Here is a 22,268-nt window from a genome sequence, read left to right on the forward strand (position 1 = left end):
TGGTTTTCATCAAGTTCCGTGACCAAACATGCAACATGACATCGTGACGTTTGGTCACAAGACACAACGAGAACCAATAAGGTTTCCTGTTAACGATGATGTCGCCGCCATAATTCGGTTTAAGTGCAAATTAATGATTTTAATTAATTTTTGAGAAAGCAAGTCATATGCGCTTGGAGCAACATTAGGGTGAGTAAATAATGACAAAATTATAATGTTTAGGTGAACTATTCCTTTATGTCTCATGAACCTTAAGTATACATAATACAGTTCTCGGTTCATTTTGAGTCAGACATTAAAGAAAATTCTTATGACTGCGGTTCAGTGAGTGAGTCATATGTTAAAGCAGTAACCTCTCAGGCGGATTCTGTGGTAAATTCATTAGAAGCTCGATCCTGTGAGTTTGAGTCTAAAAGAATGAAAAGGACTGCACTGGCCTCACTCTGTTTTTTCTATATTTGCAGCCAGCACAGGCAATCCAACAGAAAGACACTTTGTCTGTATTATTTTGCGGTACCTGGCCCTTTAAATTCATCGCATTAAATTCAGACTGCAAGCTCACAACCCTGTAAAATATCCCATCCTAAAAATACCCTAAACTCCCAGGAAACACTGCGATACACAGTACAGCAGTAGAAAAAACAGGCATGTTTGCGATGACAAGGATACGAGTTCCGTTGACTCCCGAGATCTTGAAGTCGTCCAATAACTGCACCACTTTCTCCCTGCTGGGATCATTCTGGTCCGTGTTTCTGACCTGAATTGACAAGAAGGGGATAAGAAAAAAAATAAAAATAACTCACAGACCTTGGACAGTTTTACAGGCGAGACAATCAACACTTTAAAACCATTGTCTTTGGTTTATTATAAAATAAACCTTGACAGCACTCTCATTCGAGGAAATTGCTTTCCCCAGGCCATGTGGTAAATCTGAGTTTCATATACTCAAATTCATGTGACACTAAATTATCTTGCGAATAATTGATCATAATGGTATCTATGGCAGCGCTGGTGTCAGGGGTAGCTCACCGCTCTCAAGAGCTTGATCTCGTCGAGTGCTGTTTCAGTGTAGTGCTCTGCACTCTTAACCACTTTCATTGCCACAAAGCGTTTCCCCCTGCAACCAAAACAATACATAAGCTCTATGTTCACATTCTTAAAACACATCCAAAACAACAATGATACTGCAGAAAGGTGATCTTGGTAAAACAAGGCGAACATGGTAAACATACTGTATATCCCAAGCAAGCCAAACCGTGGAAAAATGACCCCATCCCAGCTTGCGGATTACGTGGTAACATCCATTGAACAGGTCGCCTATTTTCACGTGGTGATAACCCCCTACAAAAAATTTTTGGTCATTAGAAAACTCAGCAACAACACCTTAAAAAAGGGTCCAAAATAAACATTCGACAAGCACCAAATGAGAGCAGAAATTGGCTGAGGCAAGTAAATCCAAATAAAATGAATTTTAAGACTGATGAGCCGACCCCTGCTGAAATAAGTTATGTAATTGATTGAAGTCAAATACATATGTCTGTTTTCCTTAGTGGAAAATTTTACCATCATTAGTTTACCTAGAATGCCTAAAGTTTTTTGTTCTCCGGAACTCCATGTGGCAGCACGTATCTGGGTTATCTCACATTAAGTCACCAAAACAAAACTATGAGGTTCAAAATCACAATCGCTCTTCAGTGACAACTTTATATGCACTTTTCCACCATCGAATTGTGCCGTTCTGTACCAATCCGGGCTCGCTGACACTGTTAGTTTCTGTGTCCACTGTGGTGCTGCGGAATCAACATTAAAATGGACTGACTGAGCAAGTGGCCAAACTTGAGTCACCACTTCACTAAGGGCGTTCCAGCAGCAGTTCTTTTTCCTCCTGAGCACTGTTAGCTAAAGCTGGCGCCACACTAGCAGACTCCAAACAACTCGATTTTGGCCAAGGGTGTCACACATGCAGACTGTTTTGCAGAGATCTCGCTCTCTTCAGTCATAGGTATGACACACATGCCAATTAAAAATGGTGGGGAGGTAACAAACATACCAACTCACCGAAACACTCTCTCTCTGATTGAAGCACGCTGAAATAACAACAGGAGTGCCACATGAGCATAAACAATTATAAAAGAGTGATTAACGATGTGATTCATGGAGTAACATACCTTGTGTAAGTGCGTGATTGTGTATTTATCCCCTCGAGGCTTGCCGTAGAACGCATATTTCCATATTCAGCTTTCACTGAGTAAAGAAATTACGTTTTATAAAAACAGACCATTGTGCCTCCACCTTCTGGTTTCATTAGTCATTTTTAGTGTAAAAAAAAAAAAAAAAAAACACAGGGAAAACGGTTGGAGAGAGAATCACTATGGATTGCAATCAGCGTTTGTGATATAAAGCTGAGTGCGATGAAGACGTTCAGATCAGCCTGATGTCTTGTCAGCTCTTCAGTAAAAGAAGCTCATTGGTCACTTGAAGAGAACACTAGAGCTCGCCCCAAGGACATAAAGATTTTTTCTAACATGTTGGATCCTTTTTTCCATTGCTGGAACCATTAAATCAGCAGGGAGTCCAGACAGACATGGGAAAAATAACCTCCCACTGGCAAACGCGAATGTGCATCCCATCTCTCACCTACTGGCCGGCGATTATGTTAATGAAGCTCACCTGAAAATCACTGGAAAAATCAGCTAGTGTGACACCGGTTTAACTGTGCTGATAAATCAGGGCCAGGAATGGTTTGTGATCTTACCGTACCGAATCGTGCTCAAGTGGAAATGGTACTGGAACTGTTACTCACCGTGCTCAAAATCAATCGGCCCGATGGTGGAAAAGCACTTTTTTTTTTTTTTAACAGGTACCGTACTGAACCGTGCTCAAGTGGAAATGGTACTGAAACTGTTACTCACCATGCTCAAAATCAATCGGCATGATGGTGGAAAAGCACTTTTTTAACAGGTACAGATTCACAGAGAGAGAGAGACTAGATTTTATTGCACCCATGAATCATATCTGCGTCTGACTAAAATTGTTATTAGCACAGGACTCCTACCCTTGCAGTAATCATTAGGGTCCTCCTGCTCCTCATCATCAGAGCCCAAGATCTCCTCATCTTGCTCCTGCAGAGAGGAATCAGGCTGCTGTGCAGCTCCCCTCGGGTGGGGCTCAGGCCTTGAGGAAGAAAGCTTATCTTTAGAAAACAGATGAAACAACAGCTGCGTAACAACCACCACCCACAGCCAATTACCTTCACACATCTTATTCTAGATTTGCTAGTGATGGATAGACAGGCAAATATTTCCCAGTGCCTTTAATATGCAGTTATTGGTGATAATTGAAAATCCTTTGGAAGGTTTGCTATGTATACTATTACCATCATTATCTTGATATTGCATCATAACACAATGGATATCTACTGGGCTCCACTAATGTAGGATCAGATATTTATGAAACACATAAATAAGTGCAGATGCTAATCTAAAGGGAATGCTGTGATGTTGCAGAGTTAGTAAGTCTGTCTTCTGTGGCTGACTCTAGCTCCAAACACTAGTCCAGAGGGAGTTGTGAAGGAAATCTTAAGAGGCGTGAAGCAGAGTGAAATTTTAAAGCATATTTTCACATTCAGAGTGTGTGTGGATACGGTTACAGCAAAGCTGTGAGATGAGCATATCATAAGAAAATGACATAAGATAATGCTTTACCAGAACGCAGCATGAATATGACTTTAACAATGTTACATGAATGCCTAATCAGTATCATTTAGTAGAGGTAGACCGATATATCGGTTTTACCGATTAATTGGTATGAGTTACAGATAGTTGCTGATAGTTTTTTTTTTTTTATTATTTGTTTTTAACAATCATGTGGGATTTGCTGTATCTAAATTTTTCATCATTGACAATATTCATATTTTTATCTTCAATACATATTTTATCATTTTGTTTAGATAATCAAGTGTTCTAAATTGAAGCGAAGGCATGCAAAGAAAAATGTGACTACTGTATATGAAACAGTTCCTGTTGGCACATAGCCTACATCGTGCCATCAACTTCATATCTTCTGAATAATAATAATAAAAACCTCATCTGCTAAAGTATACAAAACCCTTCATCTGGTAAATATATAAGCTAGAACATTTTTTAAATTTAGATAAATACTTAAATATAGAGCATTGTAACGGAGCCAAGTCTCTGTAATTTCAAAATAAGAGTCCCTTGTGTGTTTTGGGCTTGTTTACAGTTAAAAGTCTCACAATATCTTCATTTTTTTAATTGGGATTGGGATCTGCATCTTGCAGCCTCTATGTCTGTGTCCGTCATAGTAACGAAAGATTAAACATTTTTTAACATTCTATAAATCGATTTTAAAACTATCGGCCGATTAGTCGTTATCTTTTCCACCACCTTAGTCATCATATCGGCAAAATCCACTATCGGTAGACCTCTATTTAGTAATACAGTGCATTCAGAAAGTATTCAGACCCCTTCATTTTTTTCACATTTTGTTATGTTGCAGTCTTATGCTAAAATGCTTTTTTCCTCCACATCTACACACCATACCCTATAATGACAAAGCAAAAACCAGATTTTTGATAACTCGCAAATTTATTAAAAAGAAAAAACTGAAATATCACATTGACATAAGTATTCAGACCCTTTGCTATGACACTTGAAATTTAGCTCAGGTGCATCCCATTTCTCTGGATCATCTTTGAGATGTTTCTACACTTTGATTGGAGTCCATCTGTGGCAAATTCAATTGATTGGACATGATTTGGAGCAGCATACACCTGTCTATATAAGAGACACCAAGAACCAGATGGTAACTCTGACTGAGCTCCAGAGATCATGTGTGGAGAAGGGAGAAACTTGCAGAAAGACAACCATCACTACAACACTCCACCAATCTGGGCTTTATGGCAGAGTGGCCAGACGGAAGCCTCTCCTCAGTGCAAGACACAAAAACAAGCACCTAAAGGACAGTGAGAAACAAGATTCTCTGGTCTGATGAAACGAAGATTGAACTGTTTGGCCTCAAAACCAGGCATCGCTCATCACCTGCGCAATACCATCCCAATGGTGAAGCATGGTGGTGGTAGCATCATGCTGTGGGTGTGTTTTTCAGCGGCAGGGACCAGGGGACTGGTCAGGGTTGAAGGAAAGCTGAACGCAGCCAAATACAGAGATATCCTTAATGAAAACCTGGTGCAGAGCACTCAGGATCTCAGACTGGGCCGAAGGTTCACCTTCCAACAGGACAATGACCCTAAGCACACAGCCAAGACAACGCAAGAGTGGCTTAGGGACAACTCTGTGAATGTTCTTGAGTGGCCCAGCCAAAGTCCAGACTTGAACCCAATGGTGAACTTTCGGCCCAGTCTGAGGTCCAGAGCGCTCTGGACCAGGTTTTCATTAAGGATATTTCTGTATGGCTGGGAATATTCGGAAGGAGGGGCTTAATGTATATAATTTGATTCTGTATTTTCTGCTCTGTTTATTTAATTTGTGAATGGAATCAATACAAATTGTTAATAACAAAACAGGCTCACTTGCAGCCAGAATAACCACCTCTGTTTTTTGCTGACCACAATGCGTTTTATGCTGTAAATTATTGGCTGCCAAGACATTTATAAACCAATAATAAACCAATTAATACATTTTAATGTTTGATATTAGTTAGATATGCAGCTTTAAGCTGATGAGCTCACCTTCCACTGTAGCATAATCTCTCTAAAACAATTGGTAGTTTTCTGCATCTTAAACTGGGCTCTGAACTGTGGCTTAGAAATTTGAATTAAGTCCGCAAAAACCTAAGCCTTTACAAGGATACATGAAAACAGTGAAAAACCTTTTTCAATATGGCTTATAAACAACTCACACAACATGTTTGAAGCAGAAACAGATCAAAGACAGCGAGCTATTAAACACATTTTACCCTAGGCTGACCCCACTTCAGGTTAATTTCTGTTGGTTTACCATCGTATTAAAATTTGAAACGGCTACATGACTAAATCTGGCCAAACTGAACAGACTGAGGTGGAAGTCATATTGTGCATCTGCAAGAATTATGAATAATAAATGCTGTTAAACAGAACAGTCTGGCACTTTCCAAAGAACACCGCAGCGGAAAAATGCTAAGTTTTTTCCCACAAATCTGAGCTCTCAGGTTAATATTCCACCAATTTACAGTGGCAACATCACATAAGACAGACAGTTCTCATTAACATTAAACCTTTTAATTGCAAAACTATTATCTCGGTTTCAATTTTGTGCATCAGTGAGTATTTCAATAAAGAAGGCGCCATCAGTGACAAATATAGCCACATGGCAAACATCTACTTCAAATCCCTGGGATTTACAAATTCTGCTATCATAAGTTGATTAGTTTTTGATTTGAAGCAAATCAACTATGCCACCAAAACAGGATGTGTATTTTAATGTAAATGTGATTAGTGAGTCTGCCTGTATAAAATGATTGTATGTGTACTAAGGGATGAACATTGTGGGTGTTACACCAGAAAATAATTAATTTAGCTAGATCCCAGATAATAAGAGGCCGTGCAAGTGGGAGATAATTAGCGAAGTTACGCCTGAACGCTACACTGGTCTGGGGGGTTTGGGAGAGAGAGCTGTATGTACTGTACATGCACTCACTTACTCACACACACACACCCACAGCTCAGAGCAGAGCAGATGTTGAATAACTCTTCCAACATGTACAATCATCTTGCTCCAAACCCGTATTTCTTTCTTTTTTCCATTGAACACAAAAGGATATGTTAGGCAGAATGTTAGCCTCAGTCACCATTCATTTTCATTGTTTAAAAAAAATGAAAGAAATACAATGAAATTGAATGGCAGCCAAGATCTCCTTTAGCCCTTTTCTACCGAAATTGTGATGGTTCTCGTGCCGAGCCTGTACTCGGCTGGTTCATGCCTGGGGTATCTGGAGCCTATCGAAAATCGGACGTGCTTTTCAACTGACTTCAAATCCGAACTGTGACGTCACGGGTTACGTGGCTACTAGTTTTACGATACCTCAGACATAAACACGGCATGTCACAGTGTTTGTGTACAGCTTTTCCTTCTGTCATTGTGGACAGATTTAAACATATAGATAAATGCAATCCAACATTATTACATTGCTCAACATGATTGCCAGAGATGACATCTACTCTTAAGACGACAGGTAATGAAATTACATTCTATAAGAACTTTTTAATGGAGCTTAACTTTCTAAGTACTATCAACTGTAACAGTGGAAATCGTTATTAAAATTGGTGTAGCAGATGGTTATATTTGGATTTCTGCCATAGCATATAATATTATGTTTAAGTCTTGATTGAGAATCCCATCGGTTTACTTAACAGATAGCCGTGACTAGAAGTGAAAGTGACTAGCTGGTCAAAAATCCCCTTACTGAACAAAACCACGCACAAAATAAGTTGAGAAGAGTGTACGGAAAGCTAACAAAGTTGGCAAATCTAATAACTACTGAGATCAGCTGCAGAGGACACTAAACACTGGCGTGCATCATTTCTTGCAGTATCTCCTCGTAGACTTTTTTCCCCTTTGCGACCTCTCTATTTATCTCGGATCTCCGTAGAAGACAATTTCATGAGAAAGTGCTTGTTTCGTCCGTGACTCCCCAAAGCTTTTGATGTCTACCTTTTTTTATTGTTGTTATAATGAAGTACTCTTTGCTGCAGACGGACACTAGAGTTGTTGTTTTTGAAAACTTTTCCTGGTGACGAAACATTATCACACGCTCCACCCCCCGACGTAATCGGTTCCTGCGTAGAGACCAGCAAGCTTTTGGGGCCGGAACGATCTTTTCTTCAGTGTAAATGCGAGGAACAGTTTGAGAATTCGCACCAGCCCAGGAACCTGCACCCGTACCGTGTTGATGGAAAAGGGCTACTTTTGTGTTCCATAGAAGATAGAAAATCATGCAGGTTTGGAGCAACATGAAGGTGAGTAAATGTGACATAACTGTAATTTTTGTGTGAACTATCCATTTAAGAGCCTATGCCTTGAATATCTTCTTTGGTGGAAAAGGACGACAAGATTAACTTTTCTTATATAAAGTTCCTATATTATCGTCAAATAAGTTACAGTAAAATTCAAAAACGGAAATATTCATTAAAAGATAACTATGAGAACTGCAATCTGAGAGTAGACAGTATTTAACACCCAGGAGATTCATCCTCACAGACATAATTAATGAGACAAGGCACTGAACTAAATGCGAGTTTAAGACTTCACCACAACATCATCATTGTTTTACATTTTCAGCTTTTCAAAGAGCACACAGGCAGTTCAATATGTAAAAATATTTTCTTCCATCCCAATGTATTACATGGCTTTCTGGAATACTTGATTCTGACTGGCCAAACACGTGTTTCTGCAGTCAAATATTTTTGTAACATGACAGATGACAGCTAAACTGTATAGATCGACCGTTGTCCCAGAAACCGATTTCCAGCATAGCTGTGTTAATTTGGTCTCTAGTATCACTCCACAATCTCTTTCTTCTGATATAATAAAATGATTTCAACTTGAATATTTTATGTCCATTTATTTATTTATTTCACTGGTAAGTCGCCATGTAATAAATGGGATCATGTTAGGGTCAGCTGCAGAGACATACTAAATAACATGAATAACAACTATAAAAAAGCCATTTGCAGAACCATGTAAACATTGGCCACATTCACACAGAAGCAGAATACAGTTATCAGTTCTGTTTGAAAGTGCGTGACAATCGCATTCTGTACCCGAACAGACACCCTTAAATATTCAGGACTCATAACAACTATATTTTCGGTAAACCTGTGCCGTGTGAACAGGACCGGACCTGACAACTAGTTGTCAGTCATGCTAATCACCAGTTTTGGGTGATCTATTGTTAGATAATGAGAGAGCTAGACAGTACTTTTCACATGTGTCTCGTGTTTTCTGTTATCTCATAAAGACGTGTGTCCAGATGTACAGATCCAGTCGCTGTCTTCAGCCGGAGCTGCTTTCATCAGTTTAATGGACACGCTTTATGCTAAAAAGCAACGAAAGTCACTGTCGGTAATCAACAGTAATCAAACCTCTACTAACACCACGGACACACTAAACTTCACACTCCATTCATATGCAACCGAACCTGCAATTTATAAATTCTCCTCCCTGTTTAGTAGGTGGCGATATGCACGAAGCGAATTGGCAAAAACAAAAGAAGAATGTGAAAGTTAAAGTGGAGATTTATAGTAAAAAAGTATTTGAATAATAATCTGTTTCTCACCAACACATCATATTGCTTCTGAATATATGGCTTTAAGCACTGGATTATTATGCATTACTTTTATGCTGCCTTTATATGGTTTTTGGACCTTCTAAGTTCTAGCCATCCTTCACTTGCTTTGTATGGACCTAAACAGCTGTGTGAACGTAGCCATTTTGACTGTGATTCCTTTAAACATTGCTCTGTTTGGTTGGGCAGTCAGCCATGTCAACTTTTGGCTCAACCAATGGTGCAAGTTTGGGGCTGGACAACCTGTTTCCTTAAAGGGAGACAGAAGCAGGGCGGAAAGGACACTGCAGAAGGGGTTTGGGAAACCTGTTTGAAAACCATCATTATTTTTGCAAATTCCAATTGGTAATGGGAAAATAACTTTAAGGGATAGTTTTCATCAAAAATGAAAATTCGGTAATCATTTTCTCACCCTCATGTTCTTCCAAACCATATGACTTTCTTTTGTGGAACACAAGAGAGGCTGTAAGGCAGAATGTTTTCCCATACAATGATAGTGAATGGTGACTGAGGCCAACATTTTGCCTACCATCTCATATTGTGTTCCACTGTAGAAAGTCTTATGGGTTTGGAACAACATGAGTGAGTCAATCACAACAGAATTTAAAATTTTGGGTGATCTATCCCATTAACCTTCACTCATGTCACTCTACACTGCCTGGCCAAAAGAAAGTCACCATTTGGATTTAAATAAGCAGATACTTAAGAGCCTATGATTGGATCATTACTGCAGTGATTAATATGTTTCAGCTGGCAACAATTCTTTAACCCTAACCGATGCAATGTGTAGCTTCTCATTTCTTAAACAACCATGTCAGAAGACGTATCCCATGGTCGTAGAAAAGATGTTACTGTGTTTCAGAAGGGGCAATTTATTGACCTGCATCAAGCAAACAACTAAGGAGATTGCTGAAATCACTGGAATTGGACTAAGAACTGTCCAATGCATTATTAAAACCTGGAAGGATAGTGATGAACCATCAGCTTCACGGAAGAAATGTTGTCGGAATTTTTTTTTGAATGATCATGATCATGATCGGAGATCACTAAACGCTTGAAGTCACATCCTAAAAAATTGACAGGAGAACTCACGTCTATGTTTAATAGCGAAAGAGCATTTCCATACGTACAATGTGACGAGAACTTACAGGATTGGGACTAAACAGCTGTGTGGCCACAAGAAAGGCACTTGTTAGTGAGGTTAATCAGAAAAAATGACTTCAAATTGCTATGGAGCATAAAGATTGGACTGTGGAGCAATGGAAAAAGGTCATGTGGTCTGATGAGTCCAGATTTTCCCCATTCCAAAGCGATGAGCACGTCAGGGTAAGAAGGGAAGCGCATGAAGCGATGCACTCGTCGTGCATAGTGCCCACTGTACAAGCCTCTGGAGGCAGTGTTATGATCTGAGGTTGCTTCAGTTGGTCAGGTCTAGGCTCAGCAACATTATGCGGCAATAAAATGAAGTCAGCTGAATACCTGAATGTACTGAATGACTAGGCAATCCCATCAAATTGATTTTTTCTTCCCTGATGGCACGGCCATATTCCAGGATGACAATGCCAAGATTCGTCGGGCTCAAATTGTGAAAGAGTGGTTCAGGGAGCATGAGAAATAATTTTCACACATGAATTGGTCACCAAGAGTCCTGACCTTAACCCCATTGAAAGTCTTTGGGATGTGCTGAAAAAGACTTTACGGAGCGGTTCAACTCTGCCGTCATCAAAGATCTCGGCCAAAAATTTATGCAAATCTGGATGGAAATAAATGTTGTGCCACTGCATATTGTCGAAAAAATGCCACGGCAAATGTGTGCCGTAATCAAAGCTAAATGCGGTCCAACGAAATATTCGAGTATGCAAATTTGTTTTTGGCCAGGCAGTGTATTACGACACCCAAATCTGTTCTCCCCAAATATGCACTATGGTAATGCATTAAGGACAAACCCGATGTAAAATCCATTGTGATGATTTATCTTTTTTCCTGAAAACTTTGGGAAGATGTGCAGTTCAGTATTAACAGAAGAGGACAGCAGATTTTCTCTTTAGATTATAACACTCTGCTGTGGGAGGAATTGACAAAATGACAAAACTTTGCCTAATAAGATGTTGTGAAACCCAAGTCTGGAGAGATTGTGGGTGCTCCTACTTTCTACAATTGCCAACTCAGACAGCACACACCAGTCAACATACCAGAATGCCTAGCATTTCTTTAGTGTCAATAGCCCTTTTAATTCTATGTGGATAGGGTTTTGGTTATTTCATCATTTAACAGACTTACTCAAGACCCTAATGGTAAAGATCTCTGCAACTCTCAAACAACCTTTGGGCTGCCAGCCCAGATCCTTAACGGGAAAAAAGGTTGGAAAAAAATTGCTTTAAAGTACCCCCGCAGCACCATCAGTAAGGCTCAAGCACTCCTTCGACACAAAACCAAAGATGTTTACTAAAGGCTAAATATAATTTAAATATAAATATACATTTGTATTTTATTTTTTCTCCCTATTTGGAATGCCCAATTCCCACTACTTAGTAGGTCCTCTTGGTGGCGTGGTTACTCACATCGATCCAGGTGGCGGAGGACAAGTCTCAGTTGCCTCCGCTTCTGAGACAGTCAATCCATGCATCTTATCACGTGGCTCGCTGTGCATGACACCGTGGAGACTCACTGCATGTGGAGGCTCATGCTACTCTCTGCAATCCACACACAACTTACCACGCGCTCCATTGAGAGCGAGAACCCCTATTCGCAACCACTAGGAGGTTGCCCCATGTGACTCTACCTTCCTTAGCAACCGGGCCAATGTGGTTGCTTAGAAGTCACTCAGCATGCCCTGGATTCGAACTCGCGACTCCAGGGGTGGTAGTCAGCGTTAACACTCGCTGAGCTACCCAGGCCTATATAAATATTATTTTTGACATTTATTCATCAACAGCAAAAATCAAACCAGACGAAATGAGCAGTGAAATGTGCAGTTAGAACAGACTAATATGGTTAATTATAAAGAGCTAGAGTTAAAAATGGATATCAAGATTATTCAAATAAAGATTGTGATTAATTGGAAAATATATATTTTATCCAGCCCTAATCCCTGTTATTTTTAAGTCGTACATTTTGTTTTATAAATTCAACATAGCAAAATTTAATTCTTTTCATTTACCCCCTGGAGCCTGCTTATGGTGGGGTATGCGTACCCCTGGTTTGGAATTACTGCATTCAGGAATAGCTTGCCCAAAAACATATTCTGTCATCATTTACACACTCTCAATTTGTTTTTAAACCTATATGACTTTCTATCGGCAGAATGTTAGCGTCAGTAACCATTCACTTTCATTGTGTGAAAAAAAAAATAAAAAATGAAAGTGAATTGTGCCTGTGGCTAACATTCTCCAAGAAAGTCATACGGGCCTTGAACAACATGAGGGTGAGTAACTGACAATTTTCACATTCATTTAAGACGCATTCATTTCTCACACATGCATTTACTGAACATAGACACTCATGCACATGTCAGCATTATAGTTAATCAATCCAAAGTTATGCTCTGAAAACACTCAATGATGAAGAACTGATGAAGGCACTCAGATGAATCGCAAAACAACCCCATTGGTCAACTCTATAACTTCTCTCTGATTAATTCTCATAGATTTCAAATCCCGATGGAACAGCTTTCTAAAAGTGTCATTAAACAAGGTCAATCACCAGCAGACCATTTATAAAAGCCTCATTGAACAGCGGAGTCTCTGAATGATGGATGGTCATAGAGGTTGCAGAAATCTCTGAAGTGGCTGTGCTCTCGGCTGTAGATTGCAAACCCCAAGCCATGTCAAGGTTTGTTCAGTCTGTGGCAGCTCCTGTTTGGATATGCAAGCAGTAAATTTGCAGACATCTACAGAAGTGGACAGGATGTAGCCAACTATTTTTGTTGGTAAAAAGAAACAGGATAGAAACACAGAGTGATAATGACACATTGATCTTCGTTAACAAAGTGATCTCAATATTTCTCGTACTATTCCTACAGTAGGCTTTATACATATACTTTTACAGTTGAAGTCAGAAGTTTACATACACCTTGGCCAAATACATTTAAACTCAGTTTTTCACAATTCCTGACATTTAATCGTAGAAAACATTCCCTGTCTTAGGTCAGTTAGGATCACTACATTTTAAGAATGTGAAATGTCAGAATAATAGTAGAAAGAATTATTTATTTCAGCTTTTATTTATTTAATTACATTCCCAGTGGGACAGAAGTTTACATACACCTTGTTAGTATTTGGTAGCATTGCCTTTAAATTGTTTAACTTTGGTCAAACATTTTGGGTAGTCTTCCACAAGCTTCTCACAATAATTTGCTGAAATTTTGGCCCATTCCTCCAGACAGAATTGGTGTAATTGAGTCAGGTTTGCAGGCCACCTTGCTCGCACACGCTTTTTCAGTTCATACCACAAATTTTCTATTTTCGGATTAAAAGTCAGGGCTTTGTGATGGCCACTCCAATACCTTGACTTTGTTGTCCGTAAGCCATTTTGCCACAACTTTGGAGGTATGCTTGGGGTCATTATCCATTTGGAAGACCAATTTGCGACCTAGCTTTAACTTCCTGGCTGATGTCTTAAATGTTGCTACAATATATCCATATCATTTTCCTTCCTCATGATGCCATCTATTTTGTGAAGTGCACCAGTCTCTCCTGCAGCAAATCACCCCCACAACATGATGCTGTTCTTTGGCTTGCAAGCCTCACCCATTTTCCTCCAAACATAACGATGGTCATTATGGCCAAACAGTTCAATTTTTGTTTCATCAGACCAGAGGACATTTCTCCAAAAAGAAAGATCTTTGTCCCCATGTGCACTTGCAAACTGTAGTCTGGCTTTTTTATGGCGGTATTGGAGCACTGGCTCCTTCCTTGCTGAGCAGCCTTTCAGGTTATGTCGATATAGGACTCGTTTAACTGTGGATATAGATACTTGTCTAACTGTTTCCTCCAGCATCTTCACAAGGTCCTTTGCTGTTGTTCTGGGATTGATTTGCACTTTTTGCACCAAACTATGTTCATCTCTAGGAGACAGAATGCGTCTCCTTCCTAAACAGTATGATGGCCGCATGGTCCCATGGTGTTTATACTTGCATTCTATTGTTTGTACAGATGAAAGTGGTACATTCAAGCGTTTGGAAATTGCTTCCAAGGATGAACCAGACTTGTGGAGGTCCAAATTTTTTGTGATTTTCCCATGATGTCAAAAAAAGAGGCACTGAGTTTGAAGGTAGGCCTTAAAATACATCCACAGGTACACCTCCAGTTGACTCAAACTGGCCAATTAGCCTATCAGAAGCTAATTGGCTAAAGGCTTGACATCATTTTCTGGAATTTTCCAAGCTGCTTAAAGGCACAGTTAACTTAGTGTATGTAAACTTCTGACCCACTGGAATTGTGATATAGTCAATTAAAAGTGAAACAATCTGTCTGTAAACAATTGTTGGAAAAATTACTTGTGTCATGCACAAAGTAGATGTCCTAAACGACTTGCCAAAACTATAGTTTGCTAATATGAAATTTGTGGAGTGGTTAAAAAATTTGATTTAATGACTTCAACCTAAGTGTATGTAAACTTCTGACTTCAACTGTATGTATACTTTTGCTTCGTATGTGCAAAGTATACAATTTTTCTGTATGAATACCAGGGGTGGTACTAGGTGATCTTTGGAGGGGCATTTTGGTCTTTAGGGTGGGCAACTGTTTATCTATTTGTCAGACTTCTCTGCTTCTCCTTGATAATTTCGCTTAGGTTGGTCCCCCTGGATCGTGTTTCAGTGTTGGTATAGGGTGTGTCAGAGCCGTTTAAACTCTCTAATTATATCCATTAGTCTTTCAACAAACAATAAAAATAAAAATCAAGGCACGGAATAATTTATCTGGTTGTTTATTCAAGCTGGTGGAAAACAAAGGTTCTGCAGGAAAGGATGTAATCTACTTTAGATTGCTGAACACACTACTTAAATTCTGATTAATCTCAAGCCTACAGTCTATTATTTTTAGCCTCAGCCCACAAACCGACGGACACATTCTGGCCACAAAAATAATAAGAGCTTTCCAAAATCATTAAGGTAATAATCGCAAACAACATTTAAAGGAGTATTCCAGGTTCAAAACAAGTTAAGCTCAATTGACAGCATTTCTGTCATAATGTTGATTTCCACACACAAAAAAGCAAAAACCGAGGTTACAGTGAGGCACTTACAATGAAATTGAATTCTAGACCTTATTCACAGTAGCGCCATCTTGGATTTTTGATGGAAATGAAAACAAGGCTGTGAGGGATAGACTTACAGTTTTTTTCAATGACATGCACTGTATAAAAGCTCTTAGATCCCCATCTAATTTTTCACAACTCACAAATGTTGTCTGGAGTTTTTTGTCAACTGAAATTTATTTTATAGATATTTTTTCAATGCTTTGACAATGAACCGATCCAAAAACACTTCAAACAACAGTACAACCCATTGAAGAGACTGTACGTCTTTCCCTCACAGCCTCGTTGAAATTCCTGTCAAAAATCAATGATGGCGCTGCTGTGAATAAGGTCTATTTGAGGGTTTAAAGAAATATGAAGCTTACAATTTTAGTAAAGCATTTAAATTAATTCTTCTGTTAAAACTTGTGTATTATTTGAGCTCTAAATTAGTTTAAATAGTTGTTTTTATGGTCATTTAGGGTTTATGGCATTACGTCTTCGAGGCAATGACCTTGTAATTGGACATAATTTTACCCAGGAAAGGTCAGCAAGCAATTTTATCACACTAAAATCATGTTAACACACATTATGCAAGTCTTGTGGCTATACTTATAAAACAGCGTATATTAATGTATTAATGTATATTAAATGTTCAGATTTCACTCACCAGTGATTTAGTATAGTGGAGAAGGTTTGCACTGAGATCCTTTCTCTGTTGAGTGTAAAAGTTTGGGATCTCATTCTATGTAATGTGTCCAAAGACAAGATCTACTGAATCCATGTGTCATTAAATAAAGTCTTAATATCCTTTCTGTTCTTTACAGTTAGTTGTTGATAAAAAAAAAAAAAAAAAAAAACTTTAAATTCTAATCACGCATGGCACGGATGTGATAAAAATGCTGTGTGCTCTCGTTATGTTCAATCAGAATGTTATATATGCAATTTCACGACATCATATTTATTGATGGAATAAATGGATTTGTACATTTTTAAAAAGCTAAAGTATGACCAATATGATAAAAAACTAATGATACAATATAAATTGTAAAATAAATTTGTCATTATGTACCTAGTGAGAAGGTCCCCTGTGTAATTAACTGCATTAGCTGAGAGATAATTTAGTTCATATGTAAGCAAAATGGACATTATAACTGAAATATACCCATATGAATCAATATCGAATCAAATCAAAATCGTAAGCTTGTGAATCGGAATCGAATCGGGAAATCTGTTTCAATACCCAGCCCTATATATACACCGATCAGCCACAACATTAAAACCACCTGCCTTATATTGTGTAAGTCCCCCTCGTGCCGCCAAAACAGTGCCAACCCGCATCTCAGAATAGCATTCTGATATGCTATTCTTCTCACCACAATTGTACAGAGCGGTTATCTGAGTTACCGTAGACTTTGTCAGTTCGAACCAGTCTGGCCATTCTCTGTTGACCTCTCTCACCAACAAGATGTTTCTATCTGCAGAACTGCCGCAGAACACTGGATGTTTTTTTGTTTTTGGCACCATTCTGAGTAAATTTTAGAGATTGTTGTGCGTGAAAATCCCAGGAGATCAGCAGTTACAGAAATACTCAAACTAGCCCATCTGGCACCTACAATCATTCATGCGATTATCTAATCAGCCAATCGTGTGGCAGTAGTGCATAAAATCATGCTGATACGGGTCAGGAGCTTCAGTTAATGTTCACAGCAACCATCAGAATGGGGAAAAAATTTGATCTCAGTGATTTGCACCGTGACATGATTGTTGGCGCCAGATGGGCTGGTTTGAGTATTTCTGCTGAGTATTACTGCTGATCTCCTGGGATTTTCACACACAACAGTCTCTAGAAATTACTCCAAATGGTGCCAAAAAACATCCAGTGAGCGGCAGTTCTGTGGACGGAAATGCCTTGTTGATGAGAGAGGTCAACAGAGAATGGCCAGACTGGTTCGAACTGACAAAGTCTACGTTAACTCAGATAATTGCTTTGTACAGCTGTGGTTGGAAGAATAGCATCTCAGAATGCTATTCTGAGATGCAGATTGGCGCTGTTTTGGCGGCACGAGGGGGACCTATACAATAATAGGGAGGTGGTTTTAATGTAGTGGCTGATTGGTGTATGTATACTGTATATGACCTGTTATCTGACTGACTGACTTTATGAAATTTCAGGCATTTAGAGTGCAGAGAATTGTATCATTCTGCAAGGAAACAAAGTCGTGTTTATAAGGTATCAGGCTGGTAACAGTTCCATAAAAGAACCAGTCAAAGCTGAATTTGACTAAGTTTGCAAGATTTCTCGCACACAATTTTTGAAATGTGTTTTAAATACCATAAAATAAGGCTTCTCATGATCGATGGCCAGAAAAGTTGCAGAAAATACACTTCCTTATCACGCCATCCAGACTATGAATCACATTTCCATAATTCCCTCTAATTTACATTATTTTTCAGTGAAGGAGGATTCTAATAAAAGCATCAATCCTTAGCAACCAGCCTGGACTATTATCTAAACCAAAATTTCCCCTCCCCAGACTCTTGACACAAGACATCATTTAAAACATTCAGCGAGAGGAAAAACAAGGGGGATGTGTGCATCTGTGCATGAGTGTAAGTCTGTATGAGCGTCGTGAGTAGGGAGAAACATTTGGCACACAGAGGGTTAAATTCAATCTTAATACAGAGCTCAGCCTTTAGAACTTCTTCAACCCACACAAACCAACCACAACACGGATGACATTCTCTTGTCTTGTGTCAGAGTACTCAAGCATGCATCAAAACAATCTCCTCTTCCAGTAACACCAACAAATGTCTGAAAATCTCAGTGCTTCCATTGTTTTCACTGGCATGCAGACTGCATTGCAGAGGAAGGTTGTTTAAATTGATTTCATTTAGTACCTATTTCATTAACTGTGTGGCCTCTCCCACCTGTGGTTTGGATAACAATCTCCTGATTGCATGGAGGTTGTGCATGTGCACAGTAGAGGAACTTGCCACCTTCAAACGCTACCATTGCAGAGGCTTTCTATTAATGTGCAGCACAACTACATGCTAAACAATCCAGCACTGATTAAATTGTGCATGTGAGGAAAAGTCCATCTTGACCGCTTACAAATCTAGATGAAGGGAAAGGTGCAAAAATGGCAAGGGGCTGTGTGCCGTCAACATCTCAGGGCTCCCACCCAGAAGCCTGCAGCACACCATGCATTCAACACATCTTGCTCTCTTCTTTCATCGCCCCTTCAGAATTTAAGCTTTTGAAAAAGCTGTTATTAATCTGAAAACTTCATCTAGAATGTCTCCTCCCAACATTTAATTGCACTCTAAGATTTACATCAACATTTAAATTTGTGCATTTTGCTGACACTTTTGCAACTTGAGTGTATTAAAGGTAGGCAACACATTTTAATCAGTATGTTTGTTGAAAAACTAAACCATTACCTTGGTGTTGCTGGCATGAGATGAGATGAGTTTAATCAGCTCAGAGAGTTGCATGCATATCAGCAACACTGATATTTGCGTGATAAAACTAACACTATGGGTCCAATGGCTCAAATTTGGTTTGTGTTCAGTAAATACATTGTACGTCGCTTTCAGGGTGCACTGATTAGGAAACAAGTTGCAACAGTAGTTCTACCAGTAAAAAAAAAAAAAAAAGAGAGAGACGAACAAGAAAATACAACACAAATCTGATCTACATGAACATGTTCAACCTAACTATCATACCCAAATCAAAGTGTTCATTCTTATGGCATGGCACATGCTTATAAACACACAGCAAAGATATACAATGGACACACACACAGTGGTATAAGTTTGTCTCTTACCTACAGGATGCTCGGATGCCCATGAGAGACAGTGCTAATGAAGGCAACAGGGGTTGGCAGGCCAGAGACAGAGCCATGTACCAGAGGCACAGGAAGGCCACATCAGTGCGCACACACATGCACACCGATGCTGAATGCTGAGGAGCTGGAGCGGTCCACTTACTCACTCCCTCTCTCTCTCGGTGTCTCTCTCCCTCTGCTGCCGTCAGCAACAACAGCCCGCCCTTTTGCTCAGAGCCAAGCGCTCCGATTGGTTAGGGAAAGCCAGCACTGCATTGCAGGTGAAAAACACTGCCGCCTCCTCATTTCTCCATCACACTACATTCTGCCGCCACACTCTCTCTCATCCCATCCACTCTTCCTCTCTCTAATTACAGAAGGAAAAGGCAGCCAGTTCACAAGAAGGTGAGTTAGACATCTCATCAGATCTGTACGTCTGCTCTGCACTCAAATCAAGCATCTTTTCAACCTTATTAGTGATGGCAGGTAAGCAGCATGGAGTCACGGCAAGGAGAGTGTAAGAGAGCACTCAGCACAATCAATTACTCTTATCTCTTACATCCCTCTAAGACAAACATCGCTACATAAGAGCTACAGTTGAAATCAGAAGTTTCCATACACTTAGGTTGAAGTAATTAAAACTTATTTTTTAAACACTCCACAAATTTCATATTAGCAACTATAGTTTTGGCAAGTCGTTTAGGACATCTACTTTGTGCATGACACAAGTAATTTTTCCAACAATTGTTTACAGACAGATTGTTTCACTTTTAATTGACTATATCACAATTCCAGTGGGTCAGAAGTTTACATACACTTAAGTTAACTGTGCCTTTGAGCAGCTTGGAAAATTCCAGAAAATGATGTCAAGCCTTTAGACAATCAGCTTCTGATAGGAGGTGTACCTGTGGAAGTATTTTAAGGCCTACCTTCAAACTCTTTGCTTGACATCATGGGAAAATCAAAAGAAATCAGCCAAGATCTCAGAATAAAAATTGGCTCACCCTTGGGAGCAATTTCCAAACGCCTGAAGGTACCACGTTCATCTGTACGAACAATAGTATGCAAGTATAAACCACCATGGGACCCACGCAGCCATCATACTGCTCAGGAAGGAGACGCATTCTGTCTCCAAGAGATGAAAGTAGTTTGGTGCGAAAAGTGCAAATCAATCCCAGAACAAATCAAATTAACACAACAGCAAAGGGCCTTGTGAAGATGCTGGAGGAAACAGGTAGACAAGTATCTATATCCACAGTAAAACGAGTCCTATATCGACATAACCTGAAAGGCTGCTCAGCAAGGAAGAAGCCAACACTCCAAAACCGCCATAAAAAAAGCCAGACTACAGTTTCAAGTGCACATGGGGACAAAGATCTTACTTTATGGAGAAATGTCCTCTGGTCTGATGAAACAAAAATTGAACTGTTTGGCCATAATGACCATCGTTATGTTTGGAGGAAAAAGGGTAAGGCTTGACAGCCGAAGAACACCATCCCAACCGTTAAGCATAGGGGTGGCAGCATCATGTTGTGGGGGTGCTTTGCTGCAGGAGGGGCTGGTGCACTTCACAAAATAGATGGCATCATGAGGAAGGAAAATTATGTGGATATATTGAAGCAACATCTTAAGACATCAACAGGAAGTTAAAGCTTGGTCAAAAATGGGTCTTCCAAATGGATAATGACCCCAAGCATACCTCCAAAGTTGTAGCAAAATGGCTTAAGGACAACAAAGTCAAGGTATTGGAATGGCCATTACAAAGCCCTCACCTCAATCCGATAGAAAATTTGTGGGCAGAACTGAAAAGGCGTGTGTGAGCAAGGAGGCCTACAATCCTGACTCAGTTCCACCAGTTCTATCTGGAGGAATGCACCAAAATTCCAGCAACTTATGGTGAGAAGCTTGTGGAAGGCTATCCAAAACATTTGACCCAAGTTAAACAATTTAAAGGCAATGCTACCAAATACTAACAAAGTGTATGTAAACTTCTGACCCACTGGGAATGTGATGAAACAAATAAAAGCTGAAATAAATAATTCTCTCTACTATTATTCAAATAATAAAATAAAGTAGTGATCCTAACTGACCTAAGACAGGGAATGTTTTCTATGATTAAATGTCAGGAATTGTGAAAAACTGAGTTTAAATGTATTTGGCTGAGGTATACGCAAACTTCTGACATCAACTGTACTTGACTGAGCAAAATGAAAGAACTCAATTTGACATGTCAGTGGTTTTACACTCTCTCCTGAAACTTGAAGAGCACAAACAGCTTTCAGAAGAGGGAATAATTACTGGCTCAAGAATAATTCAACTGACATATAAGGAGACTCAAGGTCACGTTTTTGAGCAGAAGTGAGTGAATTTTTTAGTGTTCAAGTACCTGCTCCTATTCCAGCTTAATATGCAGAGACAACTTTAAAGGTGCAGTATGTAATAATTTTCATGTAATATTCGCCTTTTTTTGCCAATGTGTGAACGGTAAAAAATGAGCCCTTCACGGACTTCCTAGGTTGCCTATTAAAGCCTGTAGACTCATTTTCATGTTAAGGGAGCGGGTCGCTTTTGCCGGGAAAATCCAAAGGATGTGACGATTATGCGCGCTCTCGAGAGCCTTGCCTAAGTGCTTCTCTTCCGCTATTCAACAGCGACAACTGTCTACAACACTAGATAACGTTATCTTAGAGATGGAATTCAGCAAACAGCTGGCTCCCAGCACAACACCGACTCCTACACAAACTCTGAGTAAGCCAAAAAAATTAAATAAATACATTTACTGAATCCCGTATGGCTAAGCGGGAACGTGATCGTGGTCAAGTGAAAACTAGAGTGAACATCGGCAGGGCATTAGATTCCTTGAGGGACCTCCGTTCGGTTTTGAGGATCAAAACCGAC

The 22,268-nt window shown here is 39.5% G+C and overlaps 1 protein-coding gene across 5 annotated transcripts in view; it reads right to left on the bottom strand.

Moving 5' to 3' along the window:
* The window catches only part of LOC127426316 (SRSF protein kinase 1-like), a 54,589-nt gene that overhangs the window by 15,367 nt on the left and 16,954 nt on the right, over positions 1-22,268 (bottom strand). For 3 of the 5 annotated variants that reach the window (XM_051673058.1, XM_051673059.1, XM_051673057.1), the window contains 4 exons: positions 3,056-3,174; positions 1,233-1,341; positions 1,030-1,117; positions 670-757 (listed from right to left, as the gene is read on the bottom strand). In XM_051673058.1, coding sequence (XP_051529018.1) covers positions 670-757; positions 1,030-1,117; positions 1,233-1,341; positions 3,056-3,174 — 404 coding nt within the window. Of the gene's footprint in view, positions 1-669; positions 758-1,029; positions 1,118-1,232; positions 1,342-3,055; positions 3,175-19,370; positions 19,673-22,268 lie in introns of those variants that run through there. The other 2 variants (XM_051673060.1, XM_051673056.1) reach the window with 2 other exon arrangements.

The sequence above is a fragment of the Myxocyprinus asiaticus genome, chromosome 35, assembly GCF_019703515.2.
Source record: "Myxocyprinus asiaticus isolate MX2 ecotype Aquarium Trade chromosome 35, UBuf_Myxa_2, whole genome shotgun sequence".
Taxonomy (NCBI): domain Eukaryota; kingdom Metazoa; phylum Chordata; class Actinopteri; order Cypriniformes; family Catostomidae; genus Myxocyprinus; species Myxocyprinus asiaticus.